A 15364-nucleotide genomic window follows, 5' to 3' on the forward strand; every position below is an offset into this window, starting at 1 on the left:
GTTTACGGACAGACAGACAACAGTTTTGTGTATTATAAGTTAACTCCATCCATTTGAGTTGACCATGTTGACCAACCTCCCAACAAGAAACTGGACCTCTTGACATTATTGTGGAACAAATAATACGGCCTGCTTTGTGGTCCAAGACGTTTGTGTGTCAGTTTTGATGAACAAAATTAAGTTATTTTATTAATCTTTCAAAATTTTATCAGTCTGTTTCTTAGCACTAATTAGCGGGTATGTGTATGTTCAATTTTCTGCATACAATTTATGCATGCAGCCTTCTAACAAAGCCCACTAACCACTCTGGTGGCAGCCAAAGTATGAATACTGAGGCTTCAAAAGCTGAAGTACAACAGGTGATGTCACAGTAGCCAAGTTTCTGTTTTATATTCAGGAAGAGTGTAGTCATCAAACAGGGCTAATCAAAATGGAAGGTGTGCAGGGGGACTATAAGCACTTAGGTACCTTACAGGTAATAAATGAAATGTCTACAGGTTGGTCTGAATGTATCAGAAGCTGATAATGGTTGAATAAATACAACAACTCTCCAAACACGTCACTTTTAATTAAAGAAGTGGTCTTTATTACAGCAAATAAGCCAAACATTACAGACAAGAATAATTATGAACCATGAATATCAACTCTATAGTCAGACTGGCCTCTCATCCAGACACCAGCTTCAGGGCCATTATTTCAGATTTAAAGAGGAGTCGTCATTGGCCTCTTAAGAAGATTTGTTTCTTAGTTTTCCTTTAAGTGTGTAGTTAAGAGGCTTTACATATTGTGTTCACTTTCTGCTCTCACTGATTTATGCATGTAGCAAAATCCATTGTCGCTAAACATAAAATATGACTGGATTACTATTACACCATGCTCTTCTCTCTCCCTTCTTTGGATCAGACCAAAAATCAGAAGTAACAAAACTGAAGGCTGATGTTCCACCAACAGAATAATGTTCTGTATTCAGTGAAATCTTATATCTATATCTTTATCTTTTTAAAACACCATCTGTCAATACTTGAATTTGAATCCTCCAAAACAAGAGTACAATCTGTATCTTTTTTTATCTACACCAGAACAAATGTTCTGACATTGCATCCATTATCTAAATCTCCACTGTTCACCCAACAATAGAGCCTTTTAGAGCACTCTATTTACAATAACATCCTCATGAGTAGGGCTGCTCTTGCTCCATCAAAGTGGAACATCTGACATGTTATTTACAATAAAGTTCTTTTTTTCTGACTCAGTTTGTTCACAAACAGAAATACATCTGATATTCTGTAAGCTTGTAAAGCCTCACAAAGAAGCATTCTGATGAGTAAAAACACAATGAATCATGGTCCAAAAGGTATTCGGGACACTGTTCGTTCATGAGAACGCATTCAACAAAGCCCTGGGTGCGATCTAAGATGCTGTAAAAATGCTTGTAGCGACAAGAAAATTCAAATGATTAGGCACAATAAAATTTTTTGTATCACAGTCCTGCGTGTTTCACTCACTAAGCCCGTTTATGCATCACTGAGTCAGTGTGTATCCCGGGATAATGGTGAGCAGGATACGAGGATGAAGATAAACAGCTTATCCCGACTAAGACGTTAAGAGGGATAGGCGCTATTATCCAAAATACTCTTTGCATATAAATGCACTGAATTTCTACTGACCACAGACAGCGCAATGGGCTCATACACAAATAAACCACAGTAACATCACAGAGATTCAAGAAGTGAAAACAAAGACAATACTATTGAATTCCACCTAAATACTGAAAAACTACTTCTAAAGCTTTAATATACAGCTTCAATCAGGGGTTCTTAAACTCTTCTTCATGGACCCAAATTGGGCAGATGTAATCTGTTACCTTGGGACCCATTAGGGGCCTCGATAAATCACACTAATACTCTCAAGACTCCAGAGGAAACAGACTTGCAGCCCATTTTGCGTCCCCGTGTGCGGTTTAAGAAACGCTGGTGGGCGAACATGGAATGGAAAATGATTGTTCTTACAAGCAATGCAAGTAAACAAACAATAAATACAAACAATGTGCTTTATCCGTATAGACATATTTACACAAAGTCTTTGGCTTATGAAGAAACATCAGCTACAAAATAATAATATTACAACAAAGAGAAGAGTGTTGGCCACCAGTGCACAAAACAAATGAAGCCTGGGGTCAGGTCACTTCCAATTCTATTCAAGCCATACTGTCAATGGAAACTGTCAGTTAATCTTGCCATCAAAGAATGTGTGATTTCAGTCTTTTCTATGGGCAAATAGGCAGATTTTCTGCCATGTCCAAAATCTCTTTATAATTGCAGTTTGTTTGTTTGTTTTTCCATTTATGTACAGGCTGAATTGAAAGTGCATTGGGCCCAGCCCTGAAAAGAACATGATTCCGCTAATGTCACAGTCTAATGTACAATGCAGACTGCAAAAGTCTAACCAGTAGGTAGGTACATGATACTACAAAAGAAAAGTGATACATAACACACGTTTTAAAACAAAAAGCATAACATAATGTTTGTCAAGTTGCAGCTAAATGAATATTATTTAAAAAAATCTAAAAGTCTAATAATCCCGATGTAAACTTCCTGTTTTTCTTTTGTTTCCTGGTCCTGGTTTTCTTTTGTTTCAAGACTGTGAAACAAGCCTTTCACAGTGTTGTTTTTACTTTATTTAATAAGGACAAAATTATTATTCTTTTTTTCTGTTTTCCAAAAATAATAAACTGCGTGTAACCAATGTTAATAGGTTCATACTTGTTCATAACAATGTACTGACTCAATGTTCGCTAAAGTCATTTGAAAGGTGTGCGGAGCAGAAACAGAACCATTCACAGAGTTTCTCCGGACGTTAACTTTCAGTTGTTCACTTGCTCTCATACAAAAGTGTTGGCTGTATATACTACAAATATCACCATGATGAGACGCCCAATACAGTTAAATTAGTCAGAAATTAGCACGAGAGCAGGAATGTCGGGCCACTGAAAACTTTAGCTTGCAATTTATCAAAAGCTGCTTGCAAGGGAGCGAGCAAGCGAGAGAGAGAGAGACATCTACAGTAGATAGGAAGTACTGCAGCTGAAACAGCACAAAGCATCAAGTCCATGGGAGGTGGCTGTGGTGAGAGGCTAAATGTTTTAAATGGGGCCCGAAGCATACAGGGGCCCGCTGGCACTCAAAAAGCTGTACAATAAGCAGAAAGGAGTGAAAGGAGTAACATCTCCTCCTCCCCATCGCATTTCCTGTTAAAAGTCTAAGCATTTCCCTTTGTTTAACAACCTGTACAAGGAGCCCGTTTCGCTTGCGCCTTTTGTAGAGATGCAAGATGGATGCTACACAACGGCCGCCACAAAGATCGAGACCAAGCAAAGCAAAGGATCAAACACACAAGATGTGAACAGATGTTCTCCGACTCTTCTTCTCCTCATTCTGCTCTTCTGTCCTTCACTTAGGACGACTCGATGAACTCCAATGCCAGGTCGTAGCAGAACCGATACTGTTCCTGCAAACAGACACATACACACACATACACCCTTAACTAAACATATGCACTATCACACATTCACTGTTTGACTAAAGTTTGTATTATTATGTGTATAATAGTAATAACAGCATAATGCATTCATGAGCTCTTTCTCACTTTGCAGAAAGTGTTTATGGTTAACTCACCGGAGTATCCACCATGTTAGGTTTGCTATTCCTCAAGGTCTTTACAGCGTGGAAAACATCAACCACACTCTGTCTCTTTGCCATCTCGCACACGATACTGCTGGCACAGAACACTCCACTACGCCCACCTCCATTTCTACAAACAAACATAACAGAATACACGATGATACGTCGCAAAAAGCACAATTTAATATTTCATTTGGGGTTTTTCCAACTCTTGTGCAGGGCTGATGCTTTTAATTTCAATGGTAAAAGAAGAGAAACTCTTTGATTTGTGTGCACTCACAGGCAGTGCACAATGGTTCTTCCCTCTCCCTCCTCCCCTTCACGCTGCCACTGGTCAACCTGAAGGATCAGTTTGAGGAAAGAGCGTTTGGACGCGGGGACTTCTCTGTGCCCCGACCATCCCAGGTACTGGAAATGACGAACCATCAAATAGCCTTCCTGAGGCTGGAATAAGAGACAGAATCAGAAAAACTGATTAAGCCATGTCAAAAACTGCAGATCCTCAAATGGACGCTTGAGGCTAGCGCCAAAAACGAGTCAATCCTGATAGGCACCAATGTTGAAATGTCAGGCCAAACTATTAGAGGAGTTTTAAAACCTTTGGCTCAGTGTCAGACCCACAGGTGATATCACATGCTCACATCCATCTTTTACACTGTAAATAGGTATATATTTTTCCAGCTAATGTTCCCAGTATGTATTTTTTCAGGTAATTGGTTATATGAATTTTAATGACTATAGTGCGTTTTAACATGCTGTATTTTTGTATGGCTATTTAAAACAAGTCGCCTTGAAAATGACACCTTGTATGAGATTGATTCAATGAGATTTACCTGTATAAATAAAGGTGAAATAAAACAATAAATAAATAATAATAGAAACGTAGTATGATTCTGACTGCCCACCCTAGTGAGGTTGCAGACTCTGAAGAGCCGGCTGATAACATCACATTCCATTGAGCAGGACATACATTCCACCTGGACGGGACCGTAACGCAGCATGCCCTCCTCTGGCCAGTACTGAGGACAACCCTGAGAGAGAACAATTACACCATTTAGAAAAACACTGGAACAATTTCAGAAAAAATAGAGACAAATGCAAAAAACCAAAAAAAAAAATCCCTGACAATTTTTTGTCCAGACAAAAAATTCTTAAAATGAAATGTGCTTACAAATTTTGGTTAAGAATGTTGGCTGTGTGCAGGATTGTTTTCTTCCATCTTTCCTTTACAAGTTTATTAGCTCTAAATAAGCTAATCTTATATAATAAATCCATGATTACTGTAAAAAAGACACAATGCTATGCTAAGAAACACAGCAGAACTTTATGTAAAATACCTGAGCCAGGTCAATCTCATTTAGCATCACCAGACTGGTACATCCATAGTCGTAAACTAGGCGCCAAAAGTCTTTGACAGTGTTGGGCAAAGGATGCTGGGTAACGATGAATGCAGCAGGCTGTCTGTAGCTCTAAAGAGAAGGAGAGAGACAACAAAAGCGATCACCGACAAAGAAGACACTCTTAATGATTCAATCAAGCATTATTAAACTGTGCGTTATTGTTTTTTATTTTTTTATTTTGACTGTCCCACAGTATGTTTCTTTCTCACGTGTGCACATTAAAACACAAACAGCAGAGTAGAGCTGCACAGTATGTGAGACATGGGAAAGCAAGCATAGTTAAAAGGTGACTTTGGTTTGATGATCATGCAGTGGGTCTATTAACTGTGAGGGTTGGGAACATGCACAAGACTACACATAGAGCAAAAACTACATTTGATGGGGTCAGTTAACTTTTTTTTCAGTTAGCTCAGGAAGACAAACTTCTTCAAAGTTCACATAAAAAAAGAATCAAGAACTAACTGGTCTGAATGTGAACTGAACCCACTTTGGCTTAAATGAAAATGTACAGCCAAATGTGTGACGCAGGTGTGACTGCTTGGCGACAGAGAATCTAATGTGAGGGCCGGGCACGGGTTTAGGATTTAGGGTGTGGATGTCGTTCACAAAAATGAATCTGGTGGCAGAACAACACTGAAGCCATGAAACAAATCCAGTATTGGAGACTTGAAGTAAAATCCCATTACCTGGAACTCTTCTGACAGCTTGGTTAGAGAGAGGCCAGAGGTGAGTAACTAAACTTTAAGGTAAACGCCTAAAACTTGACTGAACTCTAGAAATTTTACAGTATTTTGTCCAACAGCTTTGTTGGAGAGAAGCCAGGTTTGTTCCCACAACATGCAAATGTTCACACATTATCAGGAAATTACTCACATACCTACAGCCCACCTCTTACTATCTTTTTCTCACTATATCTTTACTCACAAACCTGATAATAACCTTCTAATGACCTTACCTTAAAACCTTACCTCAAAATTTCTACCTACTCAATGACTTTCTTTTCAAGTCACGGTAAATGGGCAACGCGTTGAGGCAATGTCAACAGTTGCAAACATAAACAACGTTTGAATGGTGGCCAGAGAAAAGCTAGTCGTCTTTTTAGAGGCTGGATTTGTCTCTAGCCTTCTGCTGCTAAAACCACAAACACAGCATCACACAAAGAAGGAAGGGAGTCTGTGTGTGTGTGTGTGTGTGTGTGTGTGTGTGTGTGTGTGTGTGTGTGTGTGTGTGTGTGTGTGTGTGTGTGTGTGTATGTTTTATGTTAGTAAGTTTAAGTGTTGTGTGATATTTTTATCTTCATCATCATTTCAATGTACCTTCATAAAAGTCTGTATCATTTTCAACAAAAATGTGACCGCAGTTTGGGACACCGAGTGTTAAATCTAGTCTTTATATAATTGGCATTAAATATACAGAAATTGTGGTAAGAGTAACACATCAGCCGGTTCTGCTGAAAGTCTTTTTGCACATGTACACACAGTGTGAAATGTCCCAAACTACTCTTGCTTGATGTGTTGAAAATAACACAATCTTCCAGTGTGTTCCAGTAACACATTATTGACTTACATCCATCAGAGCAGCATTGATGTAGTTGCTGCTTTCTCCATCTATTGTGATGAGGAAGGGAAGGCATCTATCTGGAGGAAGGCCATCCATAAAGCGGTTCTTATCTTGGTTTCTAGGCAACAACGCAATGCTGCAGTCTTCTGGCTGTGGCTGAGGAGTCACTGAGTTTAATGTCTGGACAGAGAGAGAAATGTATGATGTACGTTAATTAAAAGTGTCAAAAGATTCAAAGAAGGGCTCCATGAAGATAGAAATAGACCCAAAAGCCAAGCTGGTGGGAAAGAAAAACTTGTGTGCATTAAAAATATTTGGTTTCTGGAAGTCACAAGTCACAAGGTTCAGCACTGCAGAGAAAGAATTTGATGAGTTTGAGTATCCAGAAACTCCACATAATTATATTTTTTGTGTGTTAAAACCCATTCTTTACATCCAGGAGTAGCAGATGACAACAGCAAGTGGTTCCTCTTGATGTAATAATACACAGCAAATGTCTTAATGCCCATATTGTAAAAAGAATTACACAGCAGAACGGGTTAGAGGAGATTTCATTTTAGGACATGAAGTAGGAATTGTTAAAGTTTTGATTACTGAGTTCCATTTAATATTTCAGTACTAGTTTGTGGGTTTTATTAGTATGTTTTTTAACCATTAGTGAGGTGACCTTTCTTGACAGCAGCTATAATTGTCAGTGTTAGGAAGATTTAGTCTGCTGCGATGCCAGGAACAGAACAGAACAATTGTAAATGAAGAGCGCTCTCAGACTCTGAAGACTCTGAAGAGCCCTCTGTGCTGCTTTACCACAGGCTGACACTGGCCTACACGCTCCACTTTGAAAGCTCTGGGCGCAAAGTAACAGATTACAGTTTGATTTTACCTGGAACTCATCCTTCAGATGGGAAGAGTTGGTCTGGGAGTCGATGCGGATCAGCTCATAATAAGCTGCTTTGAACTCGCAGACCGGTATGGCTGTTTCTCCACAAAGACAAGCCTCTAGTATGGCGTCGTGAATGAATATGTACTGCTCCTGAAGACATATATTATAATACACATATTATCACATATTCTGCACATTCATATTTCAACATTAGAAAAATAAGAAATACAGCTTTGTATAAGACAAACAAGTGATGCACACACTGTGAGTGAGTGAAGACTGATGAGAGGTGGAGGGATGGATGACGTGATGACTCTTGGTTAGGTGTACTTCACCTGTGAGTCAGTCCATACTGGCAGTTGTGTTTTTAGATCTTTCAAGCAAGTGACGCCAACTTCAATTCAATGATGAGACACAGACTGACCTGCTTTGGTGAACGGCTGTGAATGTACTTTGTTACAATGGGTCTTATAAGCTGTTAAATTGTTACTCTGTTACCGGCCAATAGTGCAGAATACTTAAGTTGGACATGAAATGTGTCCATGAAAGATTGCATCGACCTGCATTCTGTTAGTCACCAGCCTTCAAGTATGACAAAGAATTTAATAAACTTTTAAAAGTTTGCTTTATGCTCTGACCTACAGGCTGTTCTGAACCATGAAGCTTGAAATTACTTTTGCCCCATTGTTACTGCACTGCTTGATAGTTTATATATATGATCTGAATTACTATTTGTGGTCTTTTTAATAGGAAAAACATTACAAAAATATTAATTTAAAGAATAATAACCACTAAAGTCAAAGAAGGATCCTCTTTGTTTGGATGCATATACATATATATTATCTATATTCTGTTTAGAACTAACTCATTTATGCTTCTATTATTCTGCAATTATTATTCTATGTATTAAAAAATGTTTAACAACCACAAATTCAGGCAAATCGGATACACCCATGCAGTGACAGATGAATGTGCTTCCTCAGAGAACAGTTCAACGTGATAGTGATTTTTTTTTTTACTAACACAAGAGGGCTCCAGAGTAAGCTTTAAATATGAAAATTATGTATGACTTTTACTTATTGTCAGTGTTACATTCACAGAAGTGAAAGCTGACGAATTGAACTTAATGAGGTGATATTTTCATGCATGCATGGAAAATAGGTAACTACATAAAACCTTGTCACCTCAGCCCGTACCATGCTGATGGCTGAGTTTGAAGTCAAGCTTTACCTACGTCTATATTAAAAATGTGGATGCAGATGGAGGATGGGTAATGCAGTCACCTCAGTCTGTACCATGTTGATCCTCCTGGAGCGAAGAGCCTTCACACAGTTGTAGATGTCGACCACTCCTTCTCTCTCTGCCATGTCCAACATGATGTCAATGACTATGAAACATCCTGTGCGCCCTGCTCCAGCACTGCAGACAGAAAGTGAAGCACACAAATTTTAACTTTATAGATCTTTCTCTATGTCCGTCATTGGGAGAGAAAACATTTTGTTTTGACTATGAATGTTTATTTTCTAATAATTCATTTTTATACCTGCAGTGGACCACAATTGGCCCAGCAGAAGGTGGATTAGACATTTTAACTCTGCGGATGAAGGAAAGAAGTCCTGTGGCATGATATGGAACTCCATGATCAGGCCAGCCTGTGAAGTGGAACTGCTTGACTTCGCGGACCTCATTGAAACCACGCTGAGTAAAGACAAAAAAAACATCTTTAAGTAAAATTTCATGAAATGTGTTTATTCTATAAACACCCTTTCTAGATATGTCTCAAACTTATTAACTGGTTTTGTTGAAGCTACAAGGAGGACGATAAACAAAACCAAGTCTGTGTCAACAGCTAGAGGTGCAGCTACACCTCTACCTGAGTTTTTTGCATAAATTACATCAAAGCAAAATGCAAAATGAATACAAAATATTAATTTTTGCTAGATTATAACAAGTTTTACTCACCCTCTCCAGTGTAAATGTGCGAACCACATATTCAGCGAGTGGTTCAACCTCCACAAAAGTCACCTTGAAGTCTCCATACACCTCAGCATCATCTGGCCAGTATTTATAGCACTTAACCTAGAAAGAAAAAAAGCCATGAAAAAATAAAGACAAGCTTGAATCAAGGAGCAAATATAGCTTTTTTTTGCATAATGATATTTAATATGATGCCAATATGAAAAATGCCACTTTTAAACCAAATATGTTATACATAATTTAGAGAGTATATTTTACAGGATTGTTGACAGAGACATCACACTAACATTCTTGCAATTTTCCTACCTAACTGTAAATATACAGGTATTTGCAATAGCACTGCAGTGGACATTGCTGAATTTAAAAAAAATGAGATTTGGATAGTTTTGACTAAGTAATAGTAATTTTAATAAAGTTACCAACTGAAATTAACTGAGTGTAGAAAAACGAGCAACTTACCCTTCCAACCTCCACCAGATTGGTTACCATCACAATACAGGCTGACTGTTCCTGCCAAACCATCCTCCAGAAGTCATACACTGTCTCATGAACAGGACCTACGCATAGATGCAGAGTATACTTACACTTTATTCTGCTGTAAGTACGGTTACAATTTGTGATTAAATAGTTGCTATGCTATAAAACAGCAGTAATGCAGAATTCCTGCATGTAATTGAGTGTGGTGCAGCATCTTACCCTGTGTAGCAATGTAGTGACTTGGTCTTTGGTACCCCTGCAAACAGAACACCACAGTCCTTAATATGAGCTGAAAACATAATCGTGTCAAATTCTAAAACCTTTTATCACGGCTGGAAATGATAACTTTCTACACTAAACTACCTTACTACCTCACTTTCATCTACAACAGGAGAAAACTTCTGACAGACTGATGAAATTCGTTTTTAGCTGACTCCATACTTGAGTTGCACTGCATACTGTTGAATTCATGTTAAAATGTGCAAAGTTGGTCATCTCACCATTTTTCCTTTCCACTTAAAAACTACTACTTGACATCTACAACAACTGCCAGGTGTGCCGTGGGCTATGACAACCACTTATTAAGTTGTCATTAAAGCAATTAAGACACAAGTGGTGAATATGCATATGCAAATTGACACCAAACAGTGAGATGCAAAGATGGTGGTTGGTGGCCAAGATGAAGTGCGATCAGTCATGCAAAGGATGCCCCAGCATCTCAAAATGGATACACATCATGTCTTGATGCATAAGGACTGGTTCATGGATGTACAGGTGAGCAGGTGTAATTGTTCAGGGGCATTTATGAACAAGACCACAGTGATACTTACATCCCTGTACAGCCAAATCTACAGCCCAAGCCACAGGCAGAAAGAACGAGTGGAAGAAAGAAAGAAAGAAAGAAAGAAAGCACAACAATGTCAGTGAGTGTCAATCAGAAAAAAGAAAAGCTGCATTGACATAATGGAAGTTTGATCAGGACATGCAGAAAAAAAATGTGATCTAAAACTCCAAATTAGACTAAATAGAGAGGACACTCCCTAATGGAATTTGACCATCTTCCATGGAGAGCACAATAGAACCAAAAAGACTCAGAAAGCTGGCATATCACAATCTCATTTAACCACCATCACATACTGATGTTCCAGCTTTCTCCGTCTTTTGGGTGCAGTTCAAATTGTGTGACAGCTGCCTTTGTTGTGCCAACAAAGATTAGGGAGTGCCCACTCTATTCATTCTAATTCTAGCTTAATGTGAGTGGTAGAATGCATGCAAGAGTTTTAATGACAGTAAATTATAATACAGTGGAGCTTATGATAAGCATACTAGCATTAAAAAAGCACAATGTGAGTCGTAGTGACTGGTGTGCAGATGATTGTTGAGAGATGACAGAAAATGGATGAACTGATGAAGACTGTGTCGTGGGTGAATGCAGAAACAATAGGCAAGTAATAGATGAAGCAAAAGATGGAAAATTAATTGTATATAGATGTATAAGGCAGCTGAATAGGTTTGTCGAACAGTTAAAAGTGACTCAAGTCAAGAAAAATGCTAGAAATTAAGCTACCCTTAGAATCTGATTAGCTTAGCTTAGCTTAAAAAACTACTCAAATGCACAAAACTGCTGGGTCCATCCAACAGTAACAAAACCTGCTGACCATCACCTCTAAAGCTCACTAACTAGCACTGTCAGTTCTTAAAGTCACTCCTTTAAATGGATTTCTTTCTGGTCTCCTGGAAAACGAGTTTGCTAAATCCAAATGATGACTTAAAATCCGTTATGTTGTACATATAAATCAGATAACTTATTCAGTTCTGGACGGACAGGTGAATTGATGGGGACACTTGAAAGAAAGACAACAAGACCGACACCTGAGACAGACACATGTACTGCATGTATGATGTGTTTTCTGCATGGCTGGATGCATAAAATGGTATGATGAATGACTGGTAGACGCAATCAAGGTATAGAGGCCTGACATACGAGCGAGGGAGTGTGGTTTCGTTGGTTTCGTTGGGAGCCAATAGTAGCATTCGATGCGTTTCCACTTACATCGATGTAGTTGGCGTTGATGTAGTCGGAGGACGGGTCGTCTTCTATGGGCTGCAGAATAACCCTTGAATGGTCATCTAAGAAAACAGTGTGTGAGAGAGCAGCAGAAACAGACAGGTAAGAAAGGTGATTTGCTGTTAAAGAATTTTTATTTCAAGGTTTTCATGGTTTGCTGTTTTTCTGAATTTCGTGTTTTGGCTTTCTATTTTTTTATTCAGTGTGTAGTTGGGATTTAATAAAATAATTTAACAAGGTGTTCGGTTCGGACGGAGTCACACAGACTAGTCTAGAGACAACTTGGCAAAAATCTGTATTTCCCAATCGGATGGTGAGTCAGAGGTTGTTTTTAGTCGGTAGGTTTACAGTTCTGTATCAAAACCTTGCGATTTCTTTGGTTGCTAGCAGATTGCTACACAGTAATCCGTACTTTGCAAGAAAACACTTGTCTGCCAATCCTCGCTAACTACTCAATGAATGGAAGTGAAACTGTGAAGGAAGGTGGAAGATTTTTGGTGCAGCAACCTCTTTGTATTGCTTTATTCATTATTTTACATGATAATACAAACAACAGATTATATGTAACGTTCTATATACAAATAAATCATGCCAATAAAATTACAACAGCTGTCAATAAGCATGGTTACGTATGTATGCAAGTAAGTAGCATGAGACCCTTTTGTGACTCAATTTTTCTGAGTCTGGGGACTCAAGGAACACAAGGAAAACTCTTAGAGTCAAGGCAGAGGCTGAAGAGGTGATTGAGCTTTTGAAGATGTTGCTCATTGATTCTTTTGTTGTTGCTTACAAAGGTGGTTTTTCTTTGGTCCTGTCTTGATTTTAAACCTTTAATTCTGCAGGCTGTACACTTACTTCTGCTCCCAATTTCTTCTTCTCTTCTTCCTGTAAAGCTCTATGACTTAAAATGCAGTAACGCAGATGTCTTGCTTACATGCTATGATATTCCCGTAGCGGTTTTTGGTACGATTCTGCTCCTTCTTGGCCACGTCCCAGGAGGCCGACTGGCCCTCAAAGAAGCTCTGTATCACCAACAACACACGAAGTAATAAAAATACAATTAGATGTCATGGATCCTTAAAAATAACACTTCTGTACTATTGCATATATCTGAGAGGAAAGTGGTACTTAGGTGCTTTTCGACTTTTGTTCGACTGGTTTGATTCAACTAGCAAATTCTTATTAGACATTAAAATAAAATGACCATAAAAATGGCTTGTGTCTCATTGATTGTTCAGTCGATGGAGCAGAAGGTACCCTCAAATTAAGAGGCAATTTAGACCTGGTAGTCATTTTTTCATTTTAATGTGAGGCCAAAACATTAAATAGAGCAGTATTGATTTTAGAAATAATACTTCTGTGTCAGCCTCCACATTAAAATACATCATTTCCTGCTACTAATAATACTTTTGCCTCTTCTGTAATTAATATTACAAGCTCTAGTGTCAACAGTACAGATAATAATCTTACTTCATATTCCTCCTTGAAGCCATAGCTGTCAGATGTTTTCATTAGGTTGATGTGCTGCAGGAGATCGGCCACTCTGATGGCTGGGTGGAGCTGTCCTGTCTGATAAGGAGACTCAGTTCCTTCACAGTGATACCGAGGAACATCTAGAAGCCTGCTGTTCTCGGCTGCAGAGCCAGTGTGGTTCTCATCTACAACAGGAGACAAAATAAGGTACGGTTAATTGATAATTCGCAAAATATCTTCCCTTCATTTTATTTTATCTTCATTAATATTTTATTTTATGACCCCTATAATGGGTAACATAGATACCAAAACATGTAAACTCTTATTTGTACCTTGAAACGGCACGTGTGGAAAGATACTTGTACTGATCTATACAAACGCAACAAGCTTTCCCAATCTTCCCAAATCTGTACCAGTTTCTACCTTACAAAAAGAAAACAGTGCATTTCCTCAAACCAAACCAAACATTTGCCACTTTGTTTTCTCAGTTTATACTCACCTGTGATTGGAACTACATGTCAAAGCAGCAGGAAAAGAAAAGAGCAAAAAGGGCTAGTCAGACTGCAGGATAAGTGGATTTGTTAGCGAGACTAAAGGTTAGTTTAACAGTTTGGATTTGTTTATAAGGACTTTCCACGATGGATGAAATGGATACAGAGAATTTTTAGATGATGTCGTACAAAAAGGACCAAAAATTGCCACAAGATGCAGAAACTGAAAAACATGAGGAATATCTTAAAATGAATTGTGAGGTGGATGTTCACTGCAATGTCATTTAGTTCACAATAAACAACCACGTTCACAGCAGATTAAAACATTTGTTGCATTCTGCTGTTCTAAACCTTTCAAACACACTGCAAATATATTTAAAGAAGTAAAACATCTGTTTTTTAAATGTGGAATAAAATAACTAACTCAATCCCCAATAAGCAATCAAGAGCTATAGGAGTGCTTCCCAAAACTGTCTCTGTGGTGTAGTAGTTAACACCTTACATGCAAAAGATCCCTGGTTTGAGACTGGGAGGCAAGACAGACCCAGCCACGGAGGGTCACAAGCCTCCATAAGTAGGAAGGATGCCAAATAAAACAAGTGGATCCATCTGCTGTAGTGGGCAAAAGGGAGCAGCTGAAAATACACGTAAGTGATTCCCAAAGTGTGTTTTTCTGCCCACTTTGTGCACGTCAAGATGTGGGCCATATATGGTGAGAGGTTAAATTGAACTAATATTATAAGCCCATGTGAGTTATTTATTAGTTTTTATTTATTGTTATTGTTTTTATTTGTTTATATGGCCTGTTTTTAATCAGGAATGTCCCCTTTATCTCATCAGTGGTGGAGGAAAGGTTCAAATGGAGCAGTGACCAGCAGGTGGCAAAGCAAAGCTTTTAAGCTTGTACACTACAACCAAATCACTAGGTCGATATCACATCTTTGTAATGAGAAAAGAGGAAATGTTGTAAACTGATGAGAGTTTTTATAGAAGGTTTAGATTAACATCAAAGATTTTCACACTGGGCTTTTTATACTCCAGGAATGGTTGTGGTATATTGCAGAAATTTAGAGGTATATTTTACATGTGTGAGTACCGCCCCTCTGATTTAATTTTATTTGGATTTTGAAACTTGTACATTTTAGGAGGTAGTTCATTTGGAGGTTATAACTGGGGTTAAACAGTTGCAGAACTTCAAAGTGCGCTGTGGTTAAAATGTGACTTGACAGTTGTAATGTACAGACTGACAGGTTAAATAATGCAGTAGCTCAGGGTTGGAGCAGAAGCGGCTGATTTCATCTTCACCGCTGTTTATTAACTGACACTGTTTATTTCATCCAACGGATGCTTTTCTCTGC

At 38.5% G+C, this 15364-nt stretch overlaps 1 protein-coding gene across 11 annotated transcripts in view; it reads right to left on the bottom strand.

The window, feature by feature from the left end:
• Nucleotides 1-549: 549 nt before the first annotated feature.
• The window catches only part of ptprk (protein tyrosine phosphatase receptor type K), a 107327-nt gene continuing 92512 nt past the window's right edge, over nucleotides 550-15364 (bottom strand). For 5 of the 11 annotated variants that reach the window (XM_080882435.1, XM_080882436.1, XM_080882428.1 and 2 more), the window contains 15 exons: nucleotides 13513-13700; nucleotides 12977-13064; nucleotides 12028-12104; nucleotides 10194-10230; nucleotides 9957-10054; nucleotides 9483-9599; nucleotides 9064-9218; nucleotides 8804-8939; nucleotides 7521-7670; nucleotides 6647-6820; nucleotides 5018-5149; nucleotides 4586-4711; nucleotides 3961-4124; nucleotides 3675-3810; nucleotides 550-3507 (listed from right to left, as the gene is read on the bottom strand). In XM_080882435.1, coding sequence (XP_080738561.1) covers nucleotides 3454-3507; nucleotides 3675-3810; nucleotides 3961-4124; nucleotides 4586-4711; nucleotides 5018-5149; nucleotides 6647-6820; nucleotides 7521-7670; nucleotides 8804-8939; nucleotides 9064-9218; nucleotides 9483-9599; nucleotides 9957-10054; nucleotides 10194-10230; nucleotides 12028-12104; nucleotides 12977-13064; nucleotides 13513-13700 — 1832 coding nt within the window. In that variant the 3' untranslated portion in view covers nucleotides 550-3453. Of the gene's footprint in view, nucleotides 3508-3674; nucleotides 3811-3960; nucleotides 4125-4585; nucleotides 4712-5017; nucleotides 5150-6646; nucleotides 6821-7520; nucleotides 7671-8803; nucleotides 8940-9063; nucleotides 9219-9482; nucleotides 9600-9956; nucleotides 10055-10193; nucleotides 10231-12027; nucleotides 12105-12976; nucleotides 13077-13510; nucleotides 13701-13919; nucleotides 14027-15364 lie in introns of those variants that run through there. The other 6 variants (XM_080882431.1, XM_080882432.1, XM_080882433.1 and 3 more) reach the window with 3 other exon arrangements.

Source organism: Rhamphochromis sp. 'chilingali' (assembly GCF_963969265.1).
Source record: "Rhamphochromis sp. 'chilingali' genome assembly, chromosome: 5".
Classification (NCBI taxonomy): Eukaryota; Metazoa; Chordata; class Actinopteri; order Cichliformes; family Cichlidae; genus Rhamphochromis; species Rhamphochromis sp. 'chilingali'.